The sequence below is a fragment of the Fimicolochytrium jonesii genome (assembly GCF_025526975.1).
Source record: "Fimicolochytrium jonesii strain JEL569 chromosome Unknown EV422scaffold_3, whole genome shotgun sequence".
Classification (NCBI taxonomy): Eukaryota; Fungi; Chytridiomycota; class Chytridiomycetes; order Spizellomycetales; family Powellomycetaceae; genus Fimicolochytrium; species Fimicolochytrium jonesii.
In genome coordinates, this window is record NW_026515670.1 from 1,084,403 (window position 1) to 1,106,673 (window position 22,271).

At 52.7% G+C, this 22,271-nt stretch overlaps 8 protein-coding genes and 1 non-coding gene across 9 annotated transcripts; 4 read left to right on the top strand and 5 right to left on the bottom strand.

Moving 5' to 3' along the window:
* Positions 1–242: 242 nt before the first annotated feature.
* Positions 243–1,543, top strand: EV422DRAFT_503853 (uncharacterized protein; the record flags this gene model as incomplete). The annotated part of the gene is made up of 4 exons (XM_053068381.1): positions 243–902; positions 1,065–1,321; positions 1,360–1,384; positions 1,406–1,543. 4 exons carry the CDS (start codon positions 243–245, stop codon positions 1,541–1,543), a joined length of 1,080 nt encoding a protein of 359 aa, XP_052928793.1.
* Positions 1,544–2,057: 514 nt separating this feature from the next.
* EV422DRAFT_517380 (uncharacterized protein) lies at positions 2,058–4,774 on the top strand. Its single transcript, XM_053069448.1, has 5 exons — positions 2,058–2,376; positions 2,450–2,593; positions 2,658–3,332; positions 3,396–3,957; positions 4,025–4,774. Exons 1-5 carry the CDS (start codon positions 2,295–2,297, stop codon positions 4,596–4,598), a joined length of 2,037 nt encoding a protein of 678 aa, XP_052928794.1. The 5' UTR covers positions 2,058–2,294; the 3' UTR covers positions 4,599–4,774.
* On the bottom strand, positions 4,775–5,974 carry EV422DRAFT_244943 (uncharacterized protein). The gene is made up of 6 exons (XM_053065689.1): positions 5,728–5,974; positions 5,596–5,643; positions 5,516–5,527; positions 5,370–5,457; positions 5,199–5,301; positions 4,775–5,119 (listed from the first exon to the last, which is right to left on the bottom strand). Exons 1-6 carry the CDS (start codon positions 5,809–5,811, stop codon positions 4,951–4,953), a joined length of 504 nt encoding a protein of 167 aa, XP_052928795.1. The 5' UTR covers positions 5,812–5,974; the 3' UTR covers positions 4,775–4,950.
* A 661-nt stretch (positions 5,975–6,635) lies between these two features.
* EV422DRAFT_245136 (uncharacterized protein) lies at positions 6,636–10,669 on the top strand. Its single transcript, XM_053065690.1, has 6 exons — positions 6,636–9,131; positions 9,193–9,453; positions 9,518–9,607; positions 9,677–9,769; positions 9,842–9,965; positions 10,036–10,669. Exons 1-6 carry the CDS (start codon positions 6,768–6,770, stop codon positions 10,635–10,637), a joined length of 3,534 nt encoding a protein of 1,177 aa, XP_052928796.1. The 5' UTR covers positions 6,636–6,767; the 3' UTR covers positions 10,638–10,669.
* A 529-nt stretch (positions 10,670–11,198) lies between these two features.
* Positions 11,199–11,914, bottom strand: EV422DRAFT_492541 (FAM72 protein-domain-containing protein; the record flags this gene model as incomplete). Its single annotated transcript, XM_053067607.1, has 2 exons — positions 11,199–11,326; positions 11,407–11,914. 2 exons carry the CDS (start codon positions 11,912–11,914, stop codon positions 11,199–11,201), a joined length of 636 nt encoding a protein of 211 aa, XP_052928797.1.
* A 1,549-nt stretch (positions 11,915–13,463) lies between these two features.
* On the bottom strand, positions 13,464–13,537 carry EV422DRAFT_t31. Its single transcript has one exon. It is a non-coding gene; the product is annotated as a tRNA-Val (tRNA).
* Positions 13,538–13,698: 161 nt separating this feature from the next.
* On the bottom strand, positions 13,699–15,033 carry EV422DRAFT_245260 (uncharacterized protein). Its single transcript, XM_053065692.1, has 2 exons — positions 14,520–15,033; positions 13,699–14,450 (listed from the first exon to the last, which is right to left on the bottom strand). Exons 1-2 carry the CDS (start codon positions 14,741–14,743, stop codon positions 13,715–13,717), a joined length of 960 nt encoding a protein of 319 aa, XP_052928798.1. The 5' UTR covers positions 14,744–15,033; the 3' UTR covers positions 13,699–13,714.
* Positions 15,034–15,043: 10 nt separating this feature from the next.
* Positions 15,044–18,958, top strand: EV422DRAFT_517429 (chitin synthase-domain-containing protein). Its single transcript, XM_053069450.1, has 12 exons — positions 15,044–15,194; positions 15,258–16,056; positions 16,139–16,252; positions 16,324–16,505; positions 16,566–16,640; positions 16,708–16,793; positions 16,861–16,901; positions 16,978–17,010; positions 17,075–17,217; positions 17,282–17,567; positions 17,635–18,201; positions 18,273–18,958. Exons 2-12 carry the CDS (start codon positions 15,363–15,365, stop codon positions 18,836–18,838), a joined length of 2,787 nt encoding a protein of 928 aa, XP_052928799.1. The 5' UTR covers positions 15,044–15,194; positions 15,258–15,362; the 3' UTR covers positions 18,839–18,958.
* Positions 18,959–19,181: 223 nt separating this feature from the next.
* Positions 19,182–21,405, bottom strand: EV422DRAFT_245224 (uncharacterized protein). The gene has a single exon (XM_053065691.1). It carries the CDS (start codon positions 21,241–21,243, stop codon positions 19,447–19,449), a length of 1,797 nt encoding a protein of 598 aa, XP_052928800.1. The 5' UTR covers positions 21,244–21,405; the 3' UTR covers positions 19,182–19,446.
* Between the last annotated feature and the right edge of the window lie 866 nt (positions 21,406–22,271).

Here is a 22,271-nt window from a genome sequence, read left to right on the forward strand (position 1 = left end):
TCAATAAATATCCCACCACCCCCATAATAAAATGATTTGATCTTTTCCATTGGTGTAACCCTGTAGGAATCAAAATTCTACCCCTAACAAAATTTTAATTTTGAAGCGCGATGAGATTGGCAAACTCCGATTTCTATTGACAGTGGCAGCAGAGAGCGTTTCAAACTTTATCATGCTTGGCATTGCACCTCTCATAAGACAAACGGGAAGAGAATCAGAACATTTCTGAGGGTATACGAGACATGAATTCCTGGCGTTATTGCAGAATAGAAGGGAAACTGTTCAACCAAATGCGTGAGAAAGTGAGGGTGTATCCGCATGCAATCAAGGATCAGATCATGAAAGCAAAGGACAGAGACGAGATCGTCTGCGGAAGGTTGACAAGCGATCTTGTCTCTGCCCTTCCACGCTGCTACCGGCGACGACACCGTATGACACTGACCACTGCGGCGAGCAATGGACCTCCAAATCCCCGCTGCCACCAGCCCCACACCGGCGGCGGCACCCAAGACGGATTCAGCAATGACACCTTTTTCATGAGGTTAGGCCTTCAGAGGGTGGTTTTCCATGTTGAGCTGGATGTCGTTATCGTCGGCTGTATAGTCGCGCCGCTAGGGTTTGGAGCCCCGTTGACGCCGAGTGAGGTCGCGGAGGTGATCCCCACATGTGACGCTTCCCCCGACCTGATCACCAGCTGGTCGCTTCCGGAGAAGGTCGTACAGAAGGTAGCAATCACAGGCAGAGGCCGAGGGGTTCCGGGCACTGCACTGCACTGTCAAAAGCTTGGCTCGTCGGGGCTGGAAAAGCGCCGGCGCCGCCTTTGCATTGCGCCATATGAGATCGGGATTGCAACCGTTATCGGGTCCTGCGGCGTGTCGCTAAACGATGTCTCGTCCACCATTGTAAGTCCCACAACTGATGCTCTCAACTGGTGCACGCAATCTCTGTGAGTTGGCAATCCCCCGTGGTCTTCCGCATTAGGCTGATGAAGTATGCGACAATGTGCTGTCAAATCTTAATACTTCGTCGTGCAAACCACAAAATACTGATATCCAAATTGGCAGTCGAGATATTCCCCTTTCTATTCACCGCGATCTCCAGGTGTCCATTTCACATATTCTCCAGTTCCACCCCACTCGGGTTCTGATCCGCGCGGGTTGAAGAGTCTCCTCGGTCTTAATTGGCTCGTGGGAAAAGAACTCCGGGCAGGAGGAAGATGCGGCAGCTTCAGCAGGATGAGCAGTGGAAGAGGGAGGTTTAGCTGGTGGTGGATATTTCGGTTGGGTTGTTATTTGCTAAATGACTTTCGCTGGAAGCCAAGGTACGCAGCGCGTAAACACTCTGATCCACTCTTACCAGAATTTTCGCTTTGACAAAATCCATAGTAAGTAGCAGTTGCATCCAGCCCGATGGCGATGTTTTCGACCACTATGCAGCCGCAACCATCTGGGCGTCGGTTAAGAAACGAGGACGAGGACCAGCCTCCACTACGAATGCACCATTGGACTTGCCAGCCAATGAAGACCTGAGCAGAAACGCATGAACACTCACACCAAAAACTGGGGTACTATAGAGAACAAGCGAATGTCCGTTGGTCCGTTGACATGAAGCAGCAATGAAGCCTGCATCGTTGATTGTGATGAGCAAGGAGACGGCAGCTACCTGATGCCTGCACTCCTGCTTGGTTTTAGCTTGTCGAGAATGGGGCGTGGGAGTAGTCACTCATAATCACTTGTTCATTTCGCTGAGAAGACCGGCGTCCGAAGCGAACCCTAATCCATGATTTCAGGCGCGAATCCATGATGTGTCTCCTGTGCCACGATACCGCGGACTCTCCGATTGGTACAAAGATGTTAACCCACTTCGCAAGTGGGGCACGGGCATGCCACCGGAACCCCAGTCGGCGCCGGGTAGGATGCCTTCTGGACACTGGACAATGACCTGGACAATGACGATGGAATTGCATGCACAAGGGGGACGGCGGAGCTTCGGCGATGCCAGTGATCGAAAATCAAACGGCCCGGCGCCCCCCATGTGAGGATTTGCAGTGGGCACCCATGGCATTTTGCCTGGTTTTTATGCGCGCGACAACCGGGCGTTCTTCGCCGTCTCCGGACACCACGCAAAACGTCGCAAACGCTTTGGTGGAAGGCCTAGTTGAAGGCTCCGGGCTTCGAGAAGGTGACTGCACATAACATCGGTCCTTGGCGTATATGTGGTGGGAGTCCACTTCAAGACTCCTGCGATATCGATAAACGTTCACAAGGCGTCGTGAAACGTACACGACCTCAACCATGCGGCGAACGGAAGGTAGCGAATCGCCTGCGAAGGACGATCCGACGAAGAAAACCAAGACCATTTGGGCGTGCGACCGATGTAAGCTGCCCTTGAAGTGTTTTGAACACCCAAAGCGATGTCTCATAAGGCTTTCGTCTCCCTATGGTCACAGGCTATCGACTGAAATCGAAATGCGACTCCGGAAGACCGAGCTGCAGTTCGTGTATCAAGTCACGAGCAAACTGCTCATACGACGCCCGGCAGCGAGGGCCTGCCAGTGCTCGTCGTGGGAAACGCACTAAAGCAATAGACCAATGTAAGGGACTCCTGGACCTCCTTCGCCTGCGACTTGCTTCTCATTGCTTTGAAACGCGCAACAGATGTACTCATGTTGGAGGAGAGACTTCGGGAGGTTGAGACTATCATGAAGTCAGGACGCCCGCCACATGATTGGCAACCCTCCCCCCAGTCGGCAGAACCGGAAGCCGCCACTATAGCATCTGGGTTATCGCAAGAACCTCGAAGGCAGTCTTCTGTGAATACATGGGACACTAGGGCATATTACGGCGAGCGCCCCCTTTCAAACCATGCAGCCCCATTACAACTCTCAACGAACTCGCCAATGGACATCACAATGATGACTAGCCACACGATACCTCAATCCGCTGCACACACAATGCTCTCAACGCCAAAGACGGCTGGTCCACCGGTTGCTCCAGAAGAGATGTTCTCGCGTGATGTGCTCATGGATGCGGTAGACGCCTACTTCAAAGCCGTGTGCGTGCGCTGGTACAACGTTCCATCTCATGAAAGGACGTTTTGGAGTCGACCGCTCGAAGAGCACCCGATCTTCCTGGTGTATGCCATGGCGTTTGCAGGCGCTCCCTATGCGAAGCACCCTACAGCGATTGCGTTCACAAAAAGTCATCGGTTGCCCGGATACAAAGCCGGAATGCCTTACTACCATAAAGCCCTTGCAATGATACCTCAGGTGGTGAACAGCCCAAGCGTGGATAATCTCATTGCTATGACCATCCTCGCTATCACGGGAATTCGTATGTGACGTGTTCCGCCCTTTGCAATCATCTGGTTCCACACTAATCAAATGCAAAACATAGGAATGGGGGACCCAGCTGGAACGGACACCGCTTCCCAAGCATTACATATGGCGAATCAGCTCAAATTGGATGTTGACCCCGATGTAGAAGAGATTCACGGCTCCATGACCTGGCTCGAAAAGGAGATTCGACGACGGCTGTGGTGGTGTGTCTGCGTTGTCGACTCGACGGACTCTTACATCCGCAATCGGGAAAAGAGGATCGCAGATCAAAATCAACCTCTCATAGATAGGACGCCATTTATAAGGAAACATTCAGTAAGAGTTCGTGCGGCGGCACCGGATGCCGTGTTCAACTCGGTCGAAACTCCGGACGGACTTCCTGCGATGGGGGCGTTCGTACCAGGAGAAGATCTCAACTGCGTTGAGCACTATGCGCAGCTGTCGCAGATTTACTCCCGCATCCAAGCCGTTGGAGGAACCGTGACCACTATCGTCGGGTTTGCTACGGACGCTCGACGCGCACTTGAGAATGTGTCTATCAGCGTCGCGCAGTTGCATACATCGGCGGTTTCGTACGCGGAAAAGGACACGGAGGTGGAGATGCTAGAGGCTGATTTAAGGTGAGCTGAATGAGTTTGCTTCTGAGGTAAACGCGTAAACGCGCATCAACTCACCATGTAAATGTAGGGCATGGATGCAAGGACTACCAAAGTGGGCCCAATCCGTCAGCCACTGCACAAATTTTGCAGCGGACTCCACGTCACGAGATCCCCCGCCATGGCAACTCTTCTTCCTCCACGTCATGTACCATTCTTGTTACGTGGCGCTTCATCTCCCCACCATCTTCCACTCTCCTTTGGACCGCACGACAGCGTACGCAAAGGCCTTGAAGCACTCGCGAGAAGTAACGCATCTTCTGCAACAGGCCTTCGCCATCGACCCACACGCGTCCTTCAATCCACTACACAGCTGTCTTTTCGCATTCTACCCGGCCGTCACGATTGCCATCGCCATGCGGGAAGAGAACGAATGGAGAGAGCGTATGGCGTTGCAACGCGAATTCGAGATGTACTTATCCTGGATCAAGGCATTTGGCGACAAGTGGTACTTTGGCGAGTATTTGAACTCGGTTTTGGAGGCGATCGGACAGGATTGGGCGAGCAGCCCGCTTTCGGCATCGCGAGAGCATGTAGGCCCGGGTGCGCCTGAAGCGGAGGGATGGGCTGCTACTTCTGTGTCGCCTAATCGGCAGTTACCGTAAGCTTCAGCCCACAAGGAACACGATTTTGCAGGCTATGACGGGCAGGCGTAGGCTTTCCAGCGATTCAGTTCTAGATTGTACCATAATCGTGTACAGCTCTACTCCTGGAATCATTCTGTAGACCACCTTCTAGACCATGTTGATTTTCCTGTCTCCGGTGAATCAAAAACACTTATCGTTTGATATGGAAAAAAACACGCCTGCTATAACAACACCATCGCTACAATACCAGAATATGTACAAATTGCTCGATGAAAGGGCGACAAATGGCAGCTGCCTTCAAAAGCGTTTCAGGCAGTCACGCACGCCTCGCATGATCATCGATCAAAAACAAGCGACCTCCATAAGCCGCTCATAAACCATCTGACATAAGTTCCTCCATATTCGCGTCACCGTTCGCAGGCAGATCAACCGTCTCGTTCGAAACTCCATTTATAGACTGCTGTGCGGCGGCGGCTTGTTCTAACTTCTCCAGGTTGGGCACCAGAATGTATGCGAGATTTTGCATTGTGTGATCGGCTCTGATAAGTAGCGACGTTAATAATCCCAAGCTGGAACGACATAGCTAAAAGGTCGAGCTGATCATGTCATGTGGCTCACTTTAAAGAATGGGCTGGATTTGGCCCTAGGACCTCCCCACACACGGGACAGGCTTTCTGGAGGCCCATGCGCTCCCAATCCTTGTAGATGCATGATTTACAGACTGGAGACAACTTTGATCATGTTTCCATTGCCGACTACGGCGCGCCAGATGGCAGCCAAACCACTCACATGTATGTAAGCATGGATCGATTGACGTTGCATCAATTAGGTATCCTTTGCAGAGCGGGCATGTCAAAAAACGGTTCATCGTTTTTGCCTATGAATTTACGTGAGAAAGGCAGATCAATGCCACCGTACGGACAGCGGGTACTTACGTTGAAAACCAGCTAAACCCAGCCAGAAAGGAGGGATTGGCACAACATCGCATATGGCAAGGGAAAGATCATAGACTAACCTCTCGGCCCCGGACGGTTGGCTTGCTTCCTTGTAGACTGTTAGAGGCCTACGACAGAGATTTATTCCCACAACCTCCGGTTGTCTTGGGTTTGCACGTGGCACATACTTCGAGGGCAGGCTTCGTACTTGCCGGCACGACGCCTCCAGAGTCCCTTTGTTCGGAAGCTGTGCTCTGAGGCGCCCTCCGTCGCCTTTCCGTATCGTCCTTTCCCATGGTGTAGAATCCGCGCGTAGCCTATGACGATATCCTGCGAGGCAGCTCTCTCATCCCACCCTGGATCTCCTGGATACCAGGGAAACGCGAAATGTGTCCAGCCCTTTTCGTAAGACTCTGCGATAGGGATCCAAGTCCATTATCCGTACTGGCTTACATGAAATATCGTTAACAAGTAAACTTTACCTAAAATTGGCGAAGCTCTATGCGTGATAGGCCTGGAACACGGATTGTGGCAGCGGTCGACCGTTCACAAGGACGCAGGCGGTTTCCGACAGGGATTGCCGAGCACCGGACGGGGACAAATGTTGCAGACTACAGAAGTCGCTCACAGTTCAAGTTCAGCAGCAGCGCCGAGAGCCGTCCACCCATTCTTTGCCTTCCTTGCTGTTGAGATAAGCGAGGCACGTCTCGTCCCTTTTTGGCAACGTATTACGCGTCTCGGCCGGGATTGCTCACAGGTAAGGCATGTCGATACTGCTGGTACATTGAGGCCAAGTTCTATGAGGGTGACGGTGACGATATGCGGCCGTCTTGCAACATTCAGTTGGACCGTTGGAGGCAGGGTCAATGAGCTGGGCCGCGAGGGTATGCTCTGGATAGGGTTCGCGGATGCCAGACAACCCACCTTTGTTCGCCATGTTCAGGCTGTGGGCCGTCCTGACGCTTCCTTCCACTTCCAGTAGTTGAATATTAACCAGGTAGAACTCTTTTCGGCCGGGAGGTAAGCGACAGCAGGTGCTCTTGGTCTCATTTATTGTGAAGCAAGGTCAATAAGCTGAACTTCGACCATTTTGGTGCGGTCGGCTAGTTATTTAGCGGAGTCTGAGAAAATATTCGATTGTTTTAGGGTCATTAAATCGAACATCGATAAGCGGAGTCTGTGCGGAACCGGCTGGACTGCGTCATACCTAGAGGGACCTAGCTTGAGAAAGGGCATCAGAGGGTGGGCGTAGATGTCGTATCTCACGGCCAGGTGCACCCAGTGCAACGGGACTGCGAGGCTGCACAAGGACCTCGCTGTCCCGTGCACAGAAAATGCTGAATGCCCCGGCTGTTCGCGATGCCGGAATTGCATCGATGGAAAAGTGGTGTCCGTGCCGGGCTTGTCGCGCGCGCACACGAAAGTAGGATCATCCCACAGTCGGCAAACGTCTTTCAATTCCAATGGCGATAAGGTGGATCTGCGGACACGGATCTTTGGGGCTGATGGCGGCAATCTGCCACCGGCCCCCGTTCTGCATATACCGGCAACGCCTACTGCTAGGCAAGACATCGACCCCGCGAGTCTCCCGCCAGCGCCGCTTCTAGTGAATTCCAGTCCGTCGTTACAACAGACTTCGGCACCACCATTATCGCCGGTCCTGGCGTCCCCTGTGGAGGCGCAAGTGCATGCGCCCATTTCAGTTTCGGTCCAGGCGGCAGGAGAGGAGAAATTGTGTCCTGTCCCGGAGGCCCCTCCGTCTGACGCAGAAGCGTCTCAAATGGTGACAGATTCTCCGGCGTCGGGTGCACTCGAAACGAGCCCTCAGGTCCCTCAGGCGAAAAACACAAGATCTCTGAAAGAAGTGGACGCTATGCTTGAAACTCTTAACTCTGAGGACTATCCTAGACGTGGTCGATCTTTGCAAGACCTTGTAAGCGGGTCGCAGGCCTCGCTCGGGAAGACGTCCATCGACGGTTCACCAAGAACAGAAAAGCGCAAGATGGGGTTCATGTTCGGGTGGAAGAAAAAGTCGGAATCCCAATTACCGCAATCTCTCCATGGAGAACCGTTGGCGAGTGGAGAGCAGTCCAAGGAGAAAGCCGAGACGAGGCAAAGGTCGAAAACGGCAGAGCCATCATCGGGCAAGCCCTTCCTTTTGCGTATGCGGAAAGCCGGATCTGCTGTGGGACTATCACAGGAAAAGCTGCCCATGGTGGTACCGCTGGCCAGCTCCGATGATGGGGGAGGTGGTGGAATTGGCGTGGTTGCTCCCTCGTCCGTGTGGGTACGCAATACAGCCTCGCCGCGGATCCATGACATTGTCTCGGAACTAGTAGTGGAAACCAACACGAAGCGCCTCGTGTCTCAGTACGATTCCGTCGATCTTTTAAACGACCGCGCAATCGCCAAAACTACCAAACCAATCTTCGAGGAGGGATTCGACAACAAGAGTAAGAGCGTTGAGAACCTACCGTCGGAAAGAAAGGGCATCGTGTCAGAATTCTTCCATTTCGGTAAAGGCAAAAAGAAGGCTTTAGGCCTAGAAGCTGCAGCTATGCCATCAAGCATGTCGCTTGCGAACAATTTGTCACTGGATAGTCCCAGTCGCAGTGCGACAGCCAGCCCACCACCCCAGACCCCATTGCAGGCAATGAGCGGAGGGGTGGCGGTTAGAAAATCGAAAAAGCCGGTATCCGCAAGTCGAGCGAGTCCCTTGAGTTTGCAAAGTGATAGTGAAGGCAGTCCTCTGTCGGCCGTTACCGGCAAAGAACATAAGCGGTCACCGAGTAAAACACTAAAGGACTGGTACGGCAGATTTGCAAACGATGCTCTGAAGCAACGAATAGAGGAGTTGGGGCAGAACGTTGTCTTTGAGGAGCCTATCACCCTGCAGTTCCTTTTCGCCAACAAAGCTCTGCCGGTCGCAGACACCGCATTATCGATCGCACGCAGCGCCGCTTGCTACCGAGCGATACGGAAGGATCCCAGTTGGTCGGAAAGAAGGGATGGTGAGGCCCATGGCATCACTAGGGAGAAAAACCCTGAATATCTGGAGCTTGCCGAGGATGTAGCCTGCAGATACAGGCCGCTTGACATCTTCAGTGAAGGTCGGCTGCAAACCGTTGCCTATGGTGTTTCGGAATATGCGTCGCTGAACGTGGTGCAGTCTGGTGCCCCTGAAGACTTGCTTGATGCTTTGATTTTTCCTATGGATCAAGATATGTCGTATGCGGAGGTGTTCCTTGCGACGTTCCGATTCTTCATGACGACACATACGGTCCTGAACAGCCTGATCGAATGGTATAACGTTGATATCGAACCAGAATCCAGAACGCCAATCACTCCGAAAGCCGATGGGGTTCTTGAACATCCGGAAGACTCCATCGACATTCCACCGGCGGACCAAAGAGCGCACCAGGAGCTCTTCCTGAAAAAGAACCGGAAGGGGATTCAAGCCCGGGTGGTGAAGACGATCATGACGTGGATTAAGAACCACTGGCAGGATTTTCAAGACGACGTTCGGCTCTTCATGACTCTACAAGTATTTGTGGATCATATCTCCGGCATTGGTTTTGGGGACGGGCAAAAGCTGTTCCAAGCGATACGAGAGCAGGTAAAAGTCTGACGCATCTCGCTCTCAATGGCCGTCGAACTAACATCCAAACGTCATTCAGAGACTTTCGTGGTATACTCTGCAATATATACCCGCCTTTCCTCCGAAACGCAACATCAATGAAGATAACACAAAGTCATGGGCTTTTCTATGGGAACCGGAAGCTTTGGTGAAGGACCTCACGCAGCTCGATCAGTTCTTCCTCCGTCAAATACGTCCGGACGCATATCTGCATGTCCTGGCGTCGCCCCCACCGAAAACGGGGGCGGGACGGAATATCCGGCTTAGAGCCCTGTTGGAGTATTCCAACTGGTTTCGCTTGGTAAGAGAACCAACTACCTCGTCGATGCGAACTGCGAGGTAAACTCTGATCCGGGCTTTTTCAGGTCGGTAGCTATATGGCCACAATCGTTCTTCAGGAAGATTCCACAAGGAAGAAGGCACGAGCAATAAAGCGAGTGGTCAAGATCGCAAAGGTAAGCAACAGATCATCATCTTCATCATTGTCCATTTGTTCTCTGACGTGTTTGTGATGCTGGGTTTAGGTGTGTCGGGATGTTGGCAACTACAACTGCGCTCTGGCAATCATGTGGGCAATGCGACGGCCATCTATTGTTAGGGATCAAGCAGCCTGGGAGGTACATCTTCTTTGTTATATGATACCATAGGAAGGCGCGACTTTACTGAAGTGAAATTTCTACTTGCTACAGCTTCTCCCGTTCAAATACGTCGACATATTCATGGGCTTCCAGGCCTTATTGGATCCCACTGACGCTTACGCGAACTACTGGGCAGAGTTCGAGAAAGCGCGGCCACCCGCGATACCGTTCTTCGGTGCGTCTCTTTTCACATCGAATTAGCGGCTAGGCCCTGACGAATGTAACTCACGCTGCTTGTCCTGCAGGTGCATATATGCGAGATGTACTGGAATCCCAACGCGATTTGTCGGCTTCCTCAGATACCAGTGATATCTCACCCGATCGATCAACTTATATGTCGAAAGCTCGACGCAAACCGGGGCGAAACCAAACCCCAATCGGAGAGAATGCGCACGACGGCAAATCAAGCCCACAGCAATCGTCTCCTTCCTCCGTAGGAATGAACATATTCTTCCAGCAATACTACGATCTTTATTCCATCGCTTCAGAGCTCGAAGTCTTCCGATTAGGCACGTCCACGTTTACGACGAACGAGGATATGGACAAGGGCACAACGTTGCTAACCCACATGCAAGACTTTGCGATCGATAAGGACACGGGGGCGTTTATGGATGAAGTTTTGGAACGCAGCATTCTGGCCGCCTCGCCCACGAAGGGCGAGGCGAGGGCTGACGAGTCTTCATTAAAGCGACAGGCTTCGGAAGAGCAGAGTGGGAGTCGCAGAGCATCAAAGAGCGAGGAGGTGCCTGCCGCTCCCGAGGCGATAGCTGCTGCCGAAGCCGTGGGCGAAGGCGCCGATAAGCTTCCGGAGGTGGCGGAGCTGCCCGAACAAGGGCAAGGGACCTGAAGTGATCCTAGTCTCGCACCATTACAGCACGCATTACCACCACTGATTCAAAGTGACATTGACTCATACCACAAAAGCATCAGCATCATCACATTTTTTTTTGGGAGAAAAGGATTCCGGGTTTTCTAAAGGTTCATAATGAACAATACGTGTTGTGGAATGTATCATAATTGAGCGTCTATATTTTTTGTCGCAAATGAATCCAAAAATGTGTTGACAGTCTAGTTGATACGTATGAAGGAGGGCGACCTTCCGATGCGAAGCGAACATAGATCTTTGACATGCAGCATGGGTTCCGTGATTTTCATAATGTCCGCTTTTGCAAAGGGATCTTCGTCCTCAGGTGAATGGGAATGGGTTTTGAAACAGAGTTGATGACCGATTCTGATTTCCGAGACATTTACGATACGATAAGAGAGCGAGGGCGGAGGTGCGGATTATTGGACGTGCTTCTTTAACGACACATCATCTCGTATTGATCCCGGACTTCTGCTTCGTCGCGATCGTGTTCTGCGCATGGAAGAGCTGCCCACCTCAGGAGTTTCGAGCCTGACATGCATATCAAATGTGAAAAACGCAACGTGAGAAAGCGATTGCTGGCAAGGACGGAACGACATAACTGTTCCCACCTGACGCGTCCACTCTGTCGACGGGTTGCACTCCGTCAGAAAGGAACATCCAAAAATGACCTGCATCCAGAAACCGCCGGTTATTATATGCCAATTCCAAGAGCAACAGAGATGCTCCGCATCAGCGCCATGAGTCATACCGTTGTTACAAGCCTCAAGGCACTTTTCACATGGTTGTGTTACATGGTAGCCCACGACATTTCCGCAGCCAAGGCAAGCCGCATCTCGTATCCGACATGAGCAATTCTGCGTCAAATAGTCGCCGTAGACCAGCTGCACCCCCGTCGGCGGCGTGTCGGTGGAATACAGCTCAACTTTGGTGTTTCCGAGCAAGATCGCTTTCATCCCGCGGCGGCACATGACGCTGGTGCAGTGGCGACAGAAGAGTTTGCATACGGCTTTTGATCTGAATTGGGGGTGGACGGAGGGATTGACCGTGCCGCTTCCGACGACGGGGCGAAACCGGTTTTCGGACGGCGGCGTCGTCGCGGATGGTGGGGGATGGAATAGCCGCCGACGTATTGGTGTGTGAGGTTGTCCTTGGGTTTGCGCGGGGTTGGTCGTCGTAGTCGTGCTTGTATGGCTTGATGGGGAGCTGCGACGCTGCTGCTGTTGTTGCTCGCCGGTTCGGGTTTGAGGCGGGTTCATCGCGACCTGTCGAGCGGCCTGCTGCATCATGGCGTGGATCATCGCGGCCCGATGTGCTGAAGTGGACTGGGACATGGGCGTCGACGACGACGTGCTCGATGTGGAGTTGGACGCGAGTTGTCCTAGCGACATCCGCCCCTGACTGCCGGCTCGCCCTGCCGCCAAGAGTGTCGCGGTCATCGAGCTTCCACTCCGACGCTGGAAACTCCGCGCCAAATGAATTGACCGGCTGCGACTCGGCGACGCTGCACCACTCCCACCACCCACGCTACTGTCATTATCCCGTCGTTCTGGTAACATCGGCGCCGTCATTCCTGTGTTGAGGCCCGACAGCTCGATGCCGGCATCGCTCGCGGACGCGGCGGTCGTGGATGCGTCTGATGAAGGCGTGCTGCTACGTGGCGGTACGTCGAACCCTGCGAACGGATTGATGTGAACGGGAACTGGCGTTGGTGCGATGATGCTCCCCCCGCCGGCGGACGCCCTGTTTCCACCGGTAAATCCGTTACCGGACCGCGACATTTGCCAAGTGGGACGTTGCGTCGCACACCCTTTGTTCGCGTTTTTTGGCGAAATGTGGCTTTACCGATCCTTTTCGTGCTGATGCGTGGAGTCGGATTGTCTGGACGAACAAGAGTTAGTGAGCATTGGATATTCCACCGTACATCTGCATGATATGCGCGCGAGCCATCGGCATCGTACTGTGCGAAGCGCGTTCATAAAAATCTCACCTTCACCTCCAAGCTTCCTGATATCAGAGGATGCGCAACACAGTCCGGGCAATCCCGCCAATAGACGGTAGCCCACAATATTCGCGCAGGTAACAGTAAAGGATCAGTAGACGCCCAGCGGAAGCACGGCCGGTCAAAAGGAATAGTCGGTTTGGGGGTCGGGGTCATAAACGGGCAACTGTCAACGCACGCGCGCCTTATACCCTCTTGAACCATGTGACACCGGCTTGGTGACAGCAGCCGTATGTGTATAGAGAGCAGTGTATGTGCACTGGTGATTTGGTATTATGCAATAGGTTCCCGATGCAAGCTGTATGGTTTCAGAATCACGACGGAACCGAACGGAGCGGGCCAGACCATGAAAATGCGGTCTTTGGCTGGTAAGAACAATAAGGAAAAGGTTAATCATCTGTAGTTGACATCCATCGTTTCTGGTCTACCGGTTGAAGCCGTTGCATTCCACAAGGCTCATTTCATGGACGGCGCCGCAGGCTGGTTGAGGCGGAGTTCATATTCGGAACCGTCGTCAAAAAGTGCATCACTGCGTTTTCAAATGACACCCAACCTAACACGATGTGCACCCGTGCACAGTTCATTCCAGTCTAATCCAGTGCTCTTCCGGCTCTCCTGCCACATGTGAAGTCCACCACAGACCATCTTCATCGTAATCATTGGTGGCCGGTGGAGGATGCCAGCATATACAGTATTTCCGCACTTTTCCGACGTGAAAAGCCCTCCGTCGTGTAATTGTGAAAAGCGGGCGCGTTTACATAACGCGTTCACAGGGTCTTGTGAGGTCAAGAAAAAAAAAGATTTTGTGGTTTCTACCAGGTTCGAACTGGTGACCTTCTGTGTGTTAGACAGATGTGATAACCAACTACACCAAGAAACCTTAGATATCTCGAACTCCAGATATAAATATATACACGTTGCTAGAGAAGCTCGGGTCATGTTCGTCGGTCATCATTCTTGTCGTTGTGCGAAATGGCGTCGTGAGGGGAGCGTTGCATCGCATTAAATTCAAGCTTATGGTATGATCTATATACAAGTGATACTTCGTAGAAAGAATCTATGGATTACGGCCAGCTCCGAACGGTGAGAACGCCGCGCCAGAAAAGCCCTCAAAACTGGCGGCTGCGGCTCGCTCGGTCTGCCCTGGCGCTGCTACACCTTGCGCTGGAGTTGGCGCAGGAGCTTGTGCTGGGTTAGGTGCTGGTGCGACTGGAACTGCGTTGCCGGGAGCGGGGTTCGCGGCAGGTTGAGCTGGAGCTGGAGTTGCGTTGGCGGGAGCACGCCCTACGCTTGCTTGTGCCGGCGCTACAGATGGCGCTGCAGAGGGCGTCGTGGGGCCCGGAGCCGCAGAGCTTGTCGAGACCGTCGGTCTCCGCACAGGCAAACCAGAACCCGCCCGCCTCGCACTCCTCAACCGATCTTGATCGATCTTTGGGCATTCCCAGGTCGGGTCCTGCATATTGATCAAGGCTTGCACCGGTCCTGGCTCAACGCATGCGCATGCCCGCGCGAACTTTGACGGCGAGAGAATCGACGCATGGTTTGGATCGTTCACGCCCGTGCTTCCGTTCAGACACGACGCGCAAGTCTTCCACATTTGCGCAATGCCCAGAAACACGTCCTTCGAAGGGGCAGATTTCCCGGCGGTCGGACCTCCAATCCCACATATGCATTCCCCTACAATCGCTTCCAACTCTTGCGCGGTTTGCGGAAGCTTGTTCGGTTGTATATTTGTCAAAGTCGAGTTGCAGTGGTTTACAACCATATCAACGAACATGCCCGCAGGAAAGCACCTAAAGAATGAGGTTGATTTTGAGTTCCAGGGCCTTCAGAGGAACTACCAGTGTCAAGGTAAGACATACCAGTTCGCGTAGCAGTCGGTCGGAGGATACTCCATCGTTCCATCGTCGTCCCCGTCCACTGGTGGGACCACCGAGTAGAAGAGGGCGTCGATATCCAACCAATCCGCGTCGTTGGAGGGCGGTTGTACTGGCTTCGATGTTATCGTTGGCGGAGGCCGTGCTTGCCCGTGGACAAGGTTGACGGTCCAGGCTGCCAAGGTCGCGAATAACAGTGTCCTGATCATTATTGCTTTTGTCGGAAGTTGGCGAGTGGCAATTGGTTCTGAAGATGCTGTTCCGCCAAATGCTGAACCTGCTTGATATTGCCTCTTCCCGCCTGTTCTCTCCCCAAGTCGATTCCGAGGGTCTTCTAGAGATGCTGGTCCGGGAGGCTTCCTGGCTTCTACTGCTGCTGCTGCTGCTGTCAGTCTGAACGTTCCGCTACATATACCGCAGGTCACGTGGAGCGGCCACCCACACAGCCCTCAAGCACAAAATCTTGCGACCGGCCGCAGTTGGAAGATCGTATATGCGGCCAACACGCACGAAGTTGGGGCGTTATGCTCAAATTCTCAGGATTCAGGGAACATTCAACAGGGGCGGAAATCTGGGCGGAAATGAGCCCTCCGAGAAAAGCCGGGGCGAAGGAGGCCGCCAAAGCCTCGCTGTGTCAAACTGCTATGGGAGAGGTCACAGGTGGGTAGAATTCTTCCAAGTGACCAACACATTAGCAGTAAAGTGGGAGGGCTTTCTGTACAGTATATATGCGAGGAGGTTCGGACAAGAGGGACACTAGAGCGTAGAGAACCCGGTAGTCGATCCCACCGCCCGTCCGCTCATCGTGATCTACAGTGGTGTTGAACCATGGACCGATACAGCAGCCACCTGCAAGCCTCCGATAGCGAATATAGCAACCCACGGGCAAGCTATGCTTCAGCAACTTTAGAGGACGACCACGACTCGGTTGCCAACACTTTAAACAACGAGCCGTACCACCTGCAGCGCCCTTATGTACATTCTACGGCTCCCGGGCTGCAGTACACCCCGTCCGATGCATTTATAGACAATGCGTCGATAGACCACACGATAACCCCAGCGGAGACCACACCTCCGCGTCCATACGGGGCCCTGCCGGATTATGGGAGACTGCATGCAGACGGGCAGGGCTCCAGCTCCATCAGAAGACGAGTCGGAACCGTTGTGAATCGACGAACGAAGACCATCAAGCTGTCGTCGCAGGGCAACTTTGTCGTGAAGCAAAAGGTTCCGCAAGAGATCAGATCTAAGGGAGCCTACGAGAAGGGCGAAGAGTTTGAAAGCCTTCGCTACACTGCAGCCACTGTGGATCCAGATGAATTTGTCGATCGAGGATACAATTTAAGAGCCAGCAACTACGCGAGACAAATCGAAATTGCGGTCGTTGTTACAATGTATAACGAAGACGAAGAGGGCTTCAACCGCACGATGTTTGCTCTGGCGGAGAACATTCGCTACCTGTGTAGAAAGGAGAAGAATGGTTGGGATGCAGATGGATGGCAGAAGGTTGCCATCGTCATCGGTAAGTGCATTGCCGCTTTCCGCTTCCCGGCCTCCCACACCCTGGCGTGACTGTTGGACGCTCTTGACTTCCATTCGATCAGTCTCGGATGGCCGGTCAAAGATCCACCCGAATGTCCTCAAAGTTCTCGAAGTCATGGGAGTATACCAGGAAGGCTTGACGCAAGCCGCTGTCAGTGGCCATGAAACAACAGCACGTAAGCACATCTGCCAGCACTTCCAGGCAGACACGACGTGATGCAAGTCTAACATATGAACATCAATGTAGACATCTTCGAGTATTCTCCACAAACTTTCCTGGACCCGAAAATGCAACTATGGGGCGCCCGGGAAGGGATGCCTCCTATGCAGACGATCTTCTGTCTAAAGGAGAAGAACGCAAAGAAGATAAACTCCCATCGCTGGTTCTTCCGTGCGTTTTGTAACATTCTCAATCCTCGCGTCTGTGTGGTACGTTCTTCGCAGCGCTTGGCAGTCATTGCCTACTTCCTATCTCACATCGCGCTTCAGATGATTGATGTCGGGACAAGGCCTACGCCAAATTCCCTGTACTCCCTGTGGAAGACGTTCTCGCGCAACCCACAGGTACGTTGAACTCTCGACGGAAACCTTAGTATTTGTGTCATTGCTAATTCCGACGTTATGCATACAGATTGCTGGAGCCTGTGGAGAGATTCGCAGTGATATGGGAGAGGGCCTCCCCTACTTCAAGAACCTCGTCAATCCTCTAGTGGCCAGGTATGAGCCCGTTTTTGCCGCTGGAATGTAAAAAGCATGCCTTGACAACCTCGCATTTCGCCAACAGCCAGAACTTCGAGTACAAGATCAGTAACATCCTGGACAAATGTGAGTCTCGAATGCTGTTGGCCGTTCTCATTGTTTTCATTGGTCTTCTCTAACGCCGACCCTTCTCTCCTTCTAGCTCTCGAGTCCGCGTTTGGGTACATCACAGTTCGTAAGTAACCGTTGGGCATGAGATTTTACTCAGAATCGGGACGTCAATGCTAATGTGGCACTAGTCCCTGGAGCTTTCTCGGCTTACCGATGGACAGCCCTGCAAGACATCGGTCCCGGATCTGGTCCGCTGTCGAAGTACTTCGAGGGTGAAGCAAGGAATGGTGTTGTTGCAGATAGTTCTATCTTCTCCGCCAATCTTTACTTGGTAAGCGGGAAACCTGGCTATGGTACTCATATGGAGGGCCAACTGCTGACTACTTCAAACACAGGCCGAAGATCGTATCCTGTGCTTCGAACTCGTCGCAAAGAAAGGATCGAATTGGGTCCTGCACTATGACTCGCGCGCAAAGGCTGACACTGATGTGCCGAACACGATTCCGGAGTTCCTGTCCCAGAGGAGACGATGGCTGAACGGCAGTCTGTTTGCAGGGTTCTATGCGCTCATGAATCTTCCGCGGGTGTGGGGAAGCAAGCATAGCTTGTTCCGAAAGCTGGGTTTCACTATGCAGTGGATGTATAATGTGGTCAATCAGCTCTTTTCTTGGTTCATTCTCGGTAGGTTTTTAGCACAAGTAGGATAACTACGGCGGTGCCTTTGCTGAATCATTTTTGTTCCTCCTAGGGAACTTCGCCATCACATTCTTCTTCCTCTTCTCGGAACTTGAACAAATCCTCGCCTCTCCCGACCCAACCACCGACAGCTCGGCCGAAGTCCGTAACAAAATCGTCAGCGTGGTCATCAACATCGCTCGCTTCTCCTACCCCGTCGTCCTCGTCTGCCTCTTCATCATCTCCTTCGGTAACCGCCCGCAAGCCTTCCGCCTGACCTATAAAGCCGTCATGCTAGGTTTCGGTGTCATCGGCGCCACCATGATCTCACTACTTGTCCGTCGCTTTGTCATGACCCTCCACTTCTTCCAGCGGATGCCGACCATCAACTACACCGAGATGATGAAACCGGTGGTTAACCCGTCGACGCTGACGACTAATGATGGCAGTCAGATGTTGGTCAACACGCTGTTGGCGCAAATGAGCCGGGTCGTGACGAAGGAGCTGGATAAGGAACTTGCGCGCGCGCGATGGGAGAACCTTGTGTATTGCGTGACGTTGGGATCTACTATCGGCGTATACTTCCTGGCTTCGTTTATGCATTTGGACTTTGCGCATATGTTCACGAGCTTCGTTCAATGTGAGTATCAACGAGTTGCATAGCAGCCCTTTCCGAGCAGCTTCTGACCAAAACATTTTTCATCGTTACAGATTTGCTCTTATTGCCGTCGTACATCAACGTGCTCACTGTATTCGCACTGAGCAACCTGCACGATATCTCCTGGGGAACAAAAGGGGACACACGCCCAACCGCTCTCCCCGCAGTAACAACCAGCAAATCCGCCGAAGGCGTGACAATGGCCACCGTCCAAATCTCCACATCCCAACAAGAGCTCTCCGACCACTACGGCGAAACCCTCGCTGAGCTCCGAACCTTCCAACACCAAGACCCCTCCCAAAAGGGCCCCAAAACAGCCCTCGACCAAGAAGACTCGTACAAGTCCTTCCGAACCACAATGATGCTGCTCTACCTCGGCACCAACGCCGTGTTGTTTGCTGTCGGCACTACGCAGGTCACCGGGGAGGGGTACCTTAACGTCCTGCTTGCCGCGACGGCGGGGCTGTCGGTCGTTAAGCTGATGGGGAGCGTGTACTTCATTGTGGCGAAGAATATCGCGAAGCTGAGGTGGAAGGTGAAGGAGAGGAAGTTTGCGCATGGGGTTGACAAGATGACCCCGATGGCTTCGGTTATTGTTGATCGGCCTTATGGACACTAATCCTTCGTTTTGCAACATATCTCCCTCTCTCTTGTACACAACCACATTAACATTTTCTGTTCGAATTTTTGTTAACATGTAATATACGAATCTATTCGCTGAGCATCGAAAAAGGGAATTGCTAGAACGATACTGTGTGTCCGGACTTCTTAGCAACCACCTTCTGAAACTTTTATGATGTTTTCCTACATATGGAACCGCCTATCGCCGTGCCCGCCACCTAAACATTGTCTAATGATATTATCTCTTTGGAAGTCCGATGTGGTTCGGGAACCTCCCCACACCCCTCGAAAGAAAGGTGTCGGCGCACCTGTAAAACGAAAGATCACAACATCCGGTTCGCGAAAACATTCTACCATAACGACAGATAGGGTGCACAGAGGGCTTACCTTCGATGGTGCGGCAACGGGTGAATGACCATGTTGGTCTCGGCCGTTTTGTGGACTGTGATGGTAAACCACAGCCTCGAACCGTCATGATGTGTCCCGGGTTGTTTTCTCTTGCACTCGTATATGCATCCCGTACACGTATCTTCTATTTCAGTTGTTCATGAGGAATCTCTTGAGGGGCTGTTTGCGAAGGAAAGAGGTTTGCGTTAGGCGAATGCATCAAAAGCAGAGATGTAAGCAAAGCGCAACTTGTACCTCCCAACCACCTCCAACCCGTACCATCACCGTCTTATTTGTCAACCGGCACAGAATCACCCGCTTGGCCGCGTCTCCGATTACGTAGCAACCATCTTCGTCCGCGTGCCGGTACATGACAACGGGGCTATCGTGTTGGTTCACGAGGATGCCGACGGCGACATCTAGAGCGTCCCGTGGGTCAGCGACGTAGGCGTTGCCGTTGAACTGGACTGTTGCGATGGGGAGAGCAGGAAGTGACGCATCGCTGGGGATTGACGCGGAGGACGAGAAACTGTAGGCTCGCTTGCGCGTGATGCTCGGCTCGTTACCCCAAGTGAAGTGTTGCATACTGCCGCGGTCAAAGCTTGATGGTCCGCACAAGTTTGAACGTGAAGAAACCCAAAGGAAGGGTGGGCGGGAGTCGACAGACGACTCCCTTGGTTGGTCATTGCGGGTTGGCGAGGGGATGCTTGTGGAGGAAAAAGATGTCCGTTTCGGGGTGGTGCTGGGCATGCGGCACCACGTAGAATGTTGCATCGAACCACGATCTAAGCTCGATGCTCCGCAGAGGCTTGATCGTGACGACACCCATTGGAATGGCGGCCGATTGTCGAGTGACGATTTTCGTCCTTGATGCTTGCGATATGAGGATGATGTGTTTGTGGTCGAGGAAAAGGATGATCGGAGGGATGTCGAGGTACTGATGTCCGTTTCCCGTTCGATAGTGGCTCTCCTCATCCTCACGGGAATGGGTATGCTTGACGTCGCGGAGGAGATGGAAGACCGCTGGGACCGTGGGGCCGACGGATCCGCTTCTTGCGTTGCTTTTGATTTCCGTACGGGCACCGGAATCTGCGAGTTTATGAACGAAATGGATGACCGTTGCGAGTGAAGCGCGAACGGGTTCCTCTCGTGTTGGGTTTTCGAGTTCCTCACGGCAAGTGGAATGACGGACTTCGTGGACGAGATTGACGAGCGCGGCGAGTGTCGGTCATCGAATTTTGTGGTGGATCGTTTCGTCGGGATGGGGATCAACGATGTAGACGCACTTTTGAGGGACGAAGTATTGTTGTTGTTCGACACCATCCCGGCCGTGAGAAGTCTACTCAACGCCTCATCGAGCTTGATTTCGAAGTAAGCCGCCACTCGCGGGACCAACTCATTGTCGTCCTCATGGTGGTACGGGCAACTTGTAAGGAGGCAGTTTTCCGGGTGCTCTGTTCCGTCTGGTTTCTTGATCAAGTTCCAAAGGCAACGCTGAGCTTCATTGACACGCTTGGTCCATTCCAGTATCTCCGCCGGTGTCAGCTCTGGTTGGAGCTCGAGCTCCTTCAGTATACTTTCGTTGCAGTTGTGTGCGAACGTGGAGAGGCGATAATGCAGATGAGACCGGCGTTTGGTTTGGGGGAAGACTTTCTCAACCTCTTCGAGCATTGTTTCGGTGGTGTCCCCAGCCGCATATACATCGCAAAACCTATCGTAGTGGCCCCTGATAGTGCTGAGAGTTTTTTCGATTGACTTCATGTTGCTTTCGCGCTCCCTCGTATCGAATTCCGTGCGCTGGAGAAACGGGCCGATGTTGATCATGATGTCGCCGTCGTCAAGCAGTTCCTGAACAGCGTCGGTTTCGGTCGTCATGTCCGCATTGTGGATTTGAAGCAGTTCATTGACGTTGCCTATAGCGGTTACGAGAACGTCGTGACGCGGCAATTCGATCCCTCCCAATGCTTCCGCCGTTGGTGAATAGGAAGGGTCGTTGATGATAGTTTCGTTCTGCATGTTGGGAGTGAGATACGAAGGCTGAAGGTGATTGAATGAATGACAAGAATGCGAGTGGGCGATTGTGGGAATCCAGTGCTATCAAGCTCGTGGAGCGTTGGATTGCGATGTGAAAGAACCGGCGCAAGCGGGTTCTAGGCAAGAAGTGGGCGGGAGATTCAAGTGCTGGCCACTGAGGATCAGGATGGAAGCGTTGGAGGATATTGCTGCAAGCGGGGAGAGCCTTGAAAGTGCATGACCAGGAGAAAACGTAGATAATTTACGCAACGAGAGTTCAAGCGCTGATCTGAGAGGGTTGTTCCTCCAGGAACCTTTCAGTTCCCGTCAGATTCTCTCTGGGTTTAAGCTTCGTTTGTTGTGTCGTATTATGTCGTATTCTGTCGTAACTGAGACTATAAATAGGACCGACGTGACCTCGCAATCCATACGGTTTGAGACGAACGATAGGAAACGATCATCTTCTCTCGCATCTCGTAAAGTTTCTCTGGAAGCATCATTTCAATGATCATCGCTAGGACTGCCTGATGACCAGCACCTTCATCCAGGAGTTAACCATAACCCCGGAATGGCGGTTCAGCTACCGTCGGAGACACATTTACAACAGTCGCTTCGATGGATCTCGCATGCGGCCATCAAACAGCAATTGTCTGTTTGCGACTGAGACCTCCTCCGAAGTGGCTGCATCAGAGTCCACCGCACCGTAGGCCGTGACCAATCAATCAGGAACCTCGAATGCAGCCCTGCTTTCTTACAAGGCATTTGTCCAAACCCTCTTGCAACCTCTCATGCGCTCTCTCCAGCCTCTTCTCCCCATCGGGCATCATCACATGCGTCTCCTCAAGCATCTCCTTCTATTTCCCAAATATCATGCTCATCGGCGACATCCGCAATCCGTTTGTCGATCCGCTTTCGTTGGTTGCCGCCTCTTCATCATAGTAGCTGAGGTGCTTGCTTATCGTGCAGTCATAGAAGGCAGTCTTAATGCCTTCGGGCTACGTATGGTGACGTAGAGCTTGTCGCACATAGCT

Excerpts from the sequence above, each read along its gene's own strand:
- EV422DRAFT_517380 (XM_053069448.1), top strand. The coding sequence starts at position 2,295 with ATGCGGCGAACGGAAGGTAGCGAATCGCCTGCGAAGGACGATCCGACG. Across the intron at positions 3,333-3,395 it reads CCTCGCTATCACGGGAATTC|GAATGGGGGACCCAGCTGGA; the intron begins GTATGTGACGTG and ends TGCAAAACATAG. Across the intron at positions 3,958-4,024 it reads ATGCTAGAGGCTGATTTAAG|GGCATGGATGCAAGGACTAC; the intron begins GTGAGCTGAATG and ends ATGTAAATGTAG.
- EV422DRAFT_244943 (XM_053065689.1), bottom strand. The coding sequence starts at position 5,811 with ATGGGAAAGGACGATACGGAAAGGCGACGGAGGGCGCCTCAGAGCACA. Across the intron at positions 5,302-5,369 it reads CGATCCATGCTTACATACAT|TCTGTAAATCATGCATCTAC; the intron begins GTGAGTGGTTTG and ends AGTTGTCTCCAG. Across the intron at positions 5,120-5,198 it reads AATCCAGCCCATTCTTTAAA|AGCCGATCACACAATGCAAA; the intron begins GTGAGCCACATG and ends GCTACTTATCAG.
- EV422DRAFT_245136 (XM_053065690.1), top strand. The coding sequence starts at position 6,768 with ATGTCGTATCTCACGGCCAGGTGCACCCAGTGCAACGGGACTGCGAGG. Across the intron at positions 9,132-9,192 it reads TCCAAGCGATACGAGAGCAG|AGACTTTCGTGGTATACTCT; the intron begins GTAAAAGTCTGA and ends AACGTCATTCAG. Across the intron at positions 9,454-9,517 it reads ATTCCAACTGGTTTCGCTTG|GTCGGTAGCTATATGGCCAC; the intron begins GTAAGAGAACCA and ends GGGCTTTTTCAG.
- EV422DRAFT_245260 (XM_053065692.1), bottom strand. The coding sequence starts at position 14,743 with ATGATCAGGACACTGTTATTCGCGACCTTGGCAGCCTGGACCGTCAAC. Across the intron at positions 14,451-14,519 it reads ACCGACTGCTACGCGAACTG|GTGCTTTCCTGCGGGCATGT; the intron begins GTATGTCTTACC and ends CTCATTCTTTAG.
- EV422DRAFT_517429 (XM_053069450.1), top strand. The coding sequence starts at position 15,363 with ATGGACCGATACAGCAGCCACCTGCAAGCCTCCGATAGCGAATATAGC. Across the intron at positions 16,902-16,977 it reads CAGTAACATCCTGGACAAAT|CTCTCGAGTCCGCGTTTGGG; the intron begins GTGAGTCTCGAA and ends CTCTCCTTCTAG. Across the intron at positions 18,202-18,272 it reads GTTCACGAGCTTCGTTCAAT|ATTTGCTCTTATTGCCGTCG; the intron begins GTGAGTATCAAC and ends TCATCGTTACAG.
- EV422DRAFT_245224 (XM_053065691.1), bottom strand. The coding sequence starts at position 21,243 with ATGCAGAACGAAACTATCATCAACGACCCTTCCTATTCACCAACGGCG.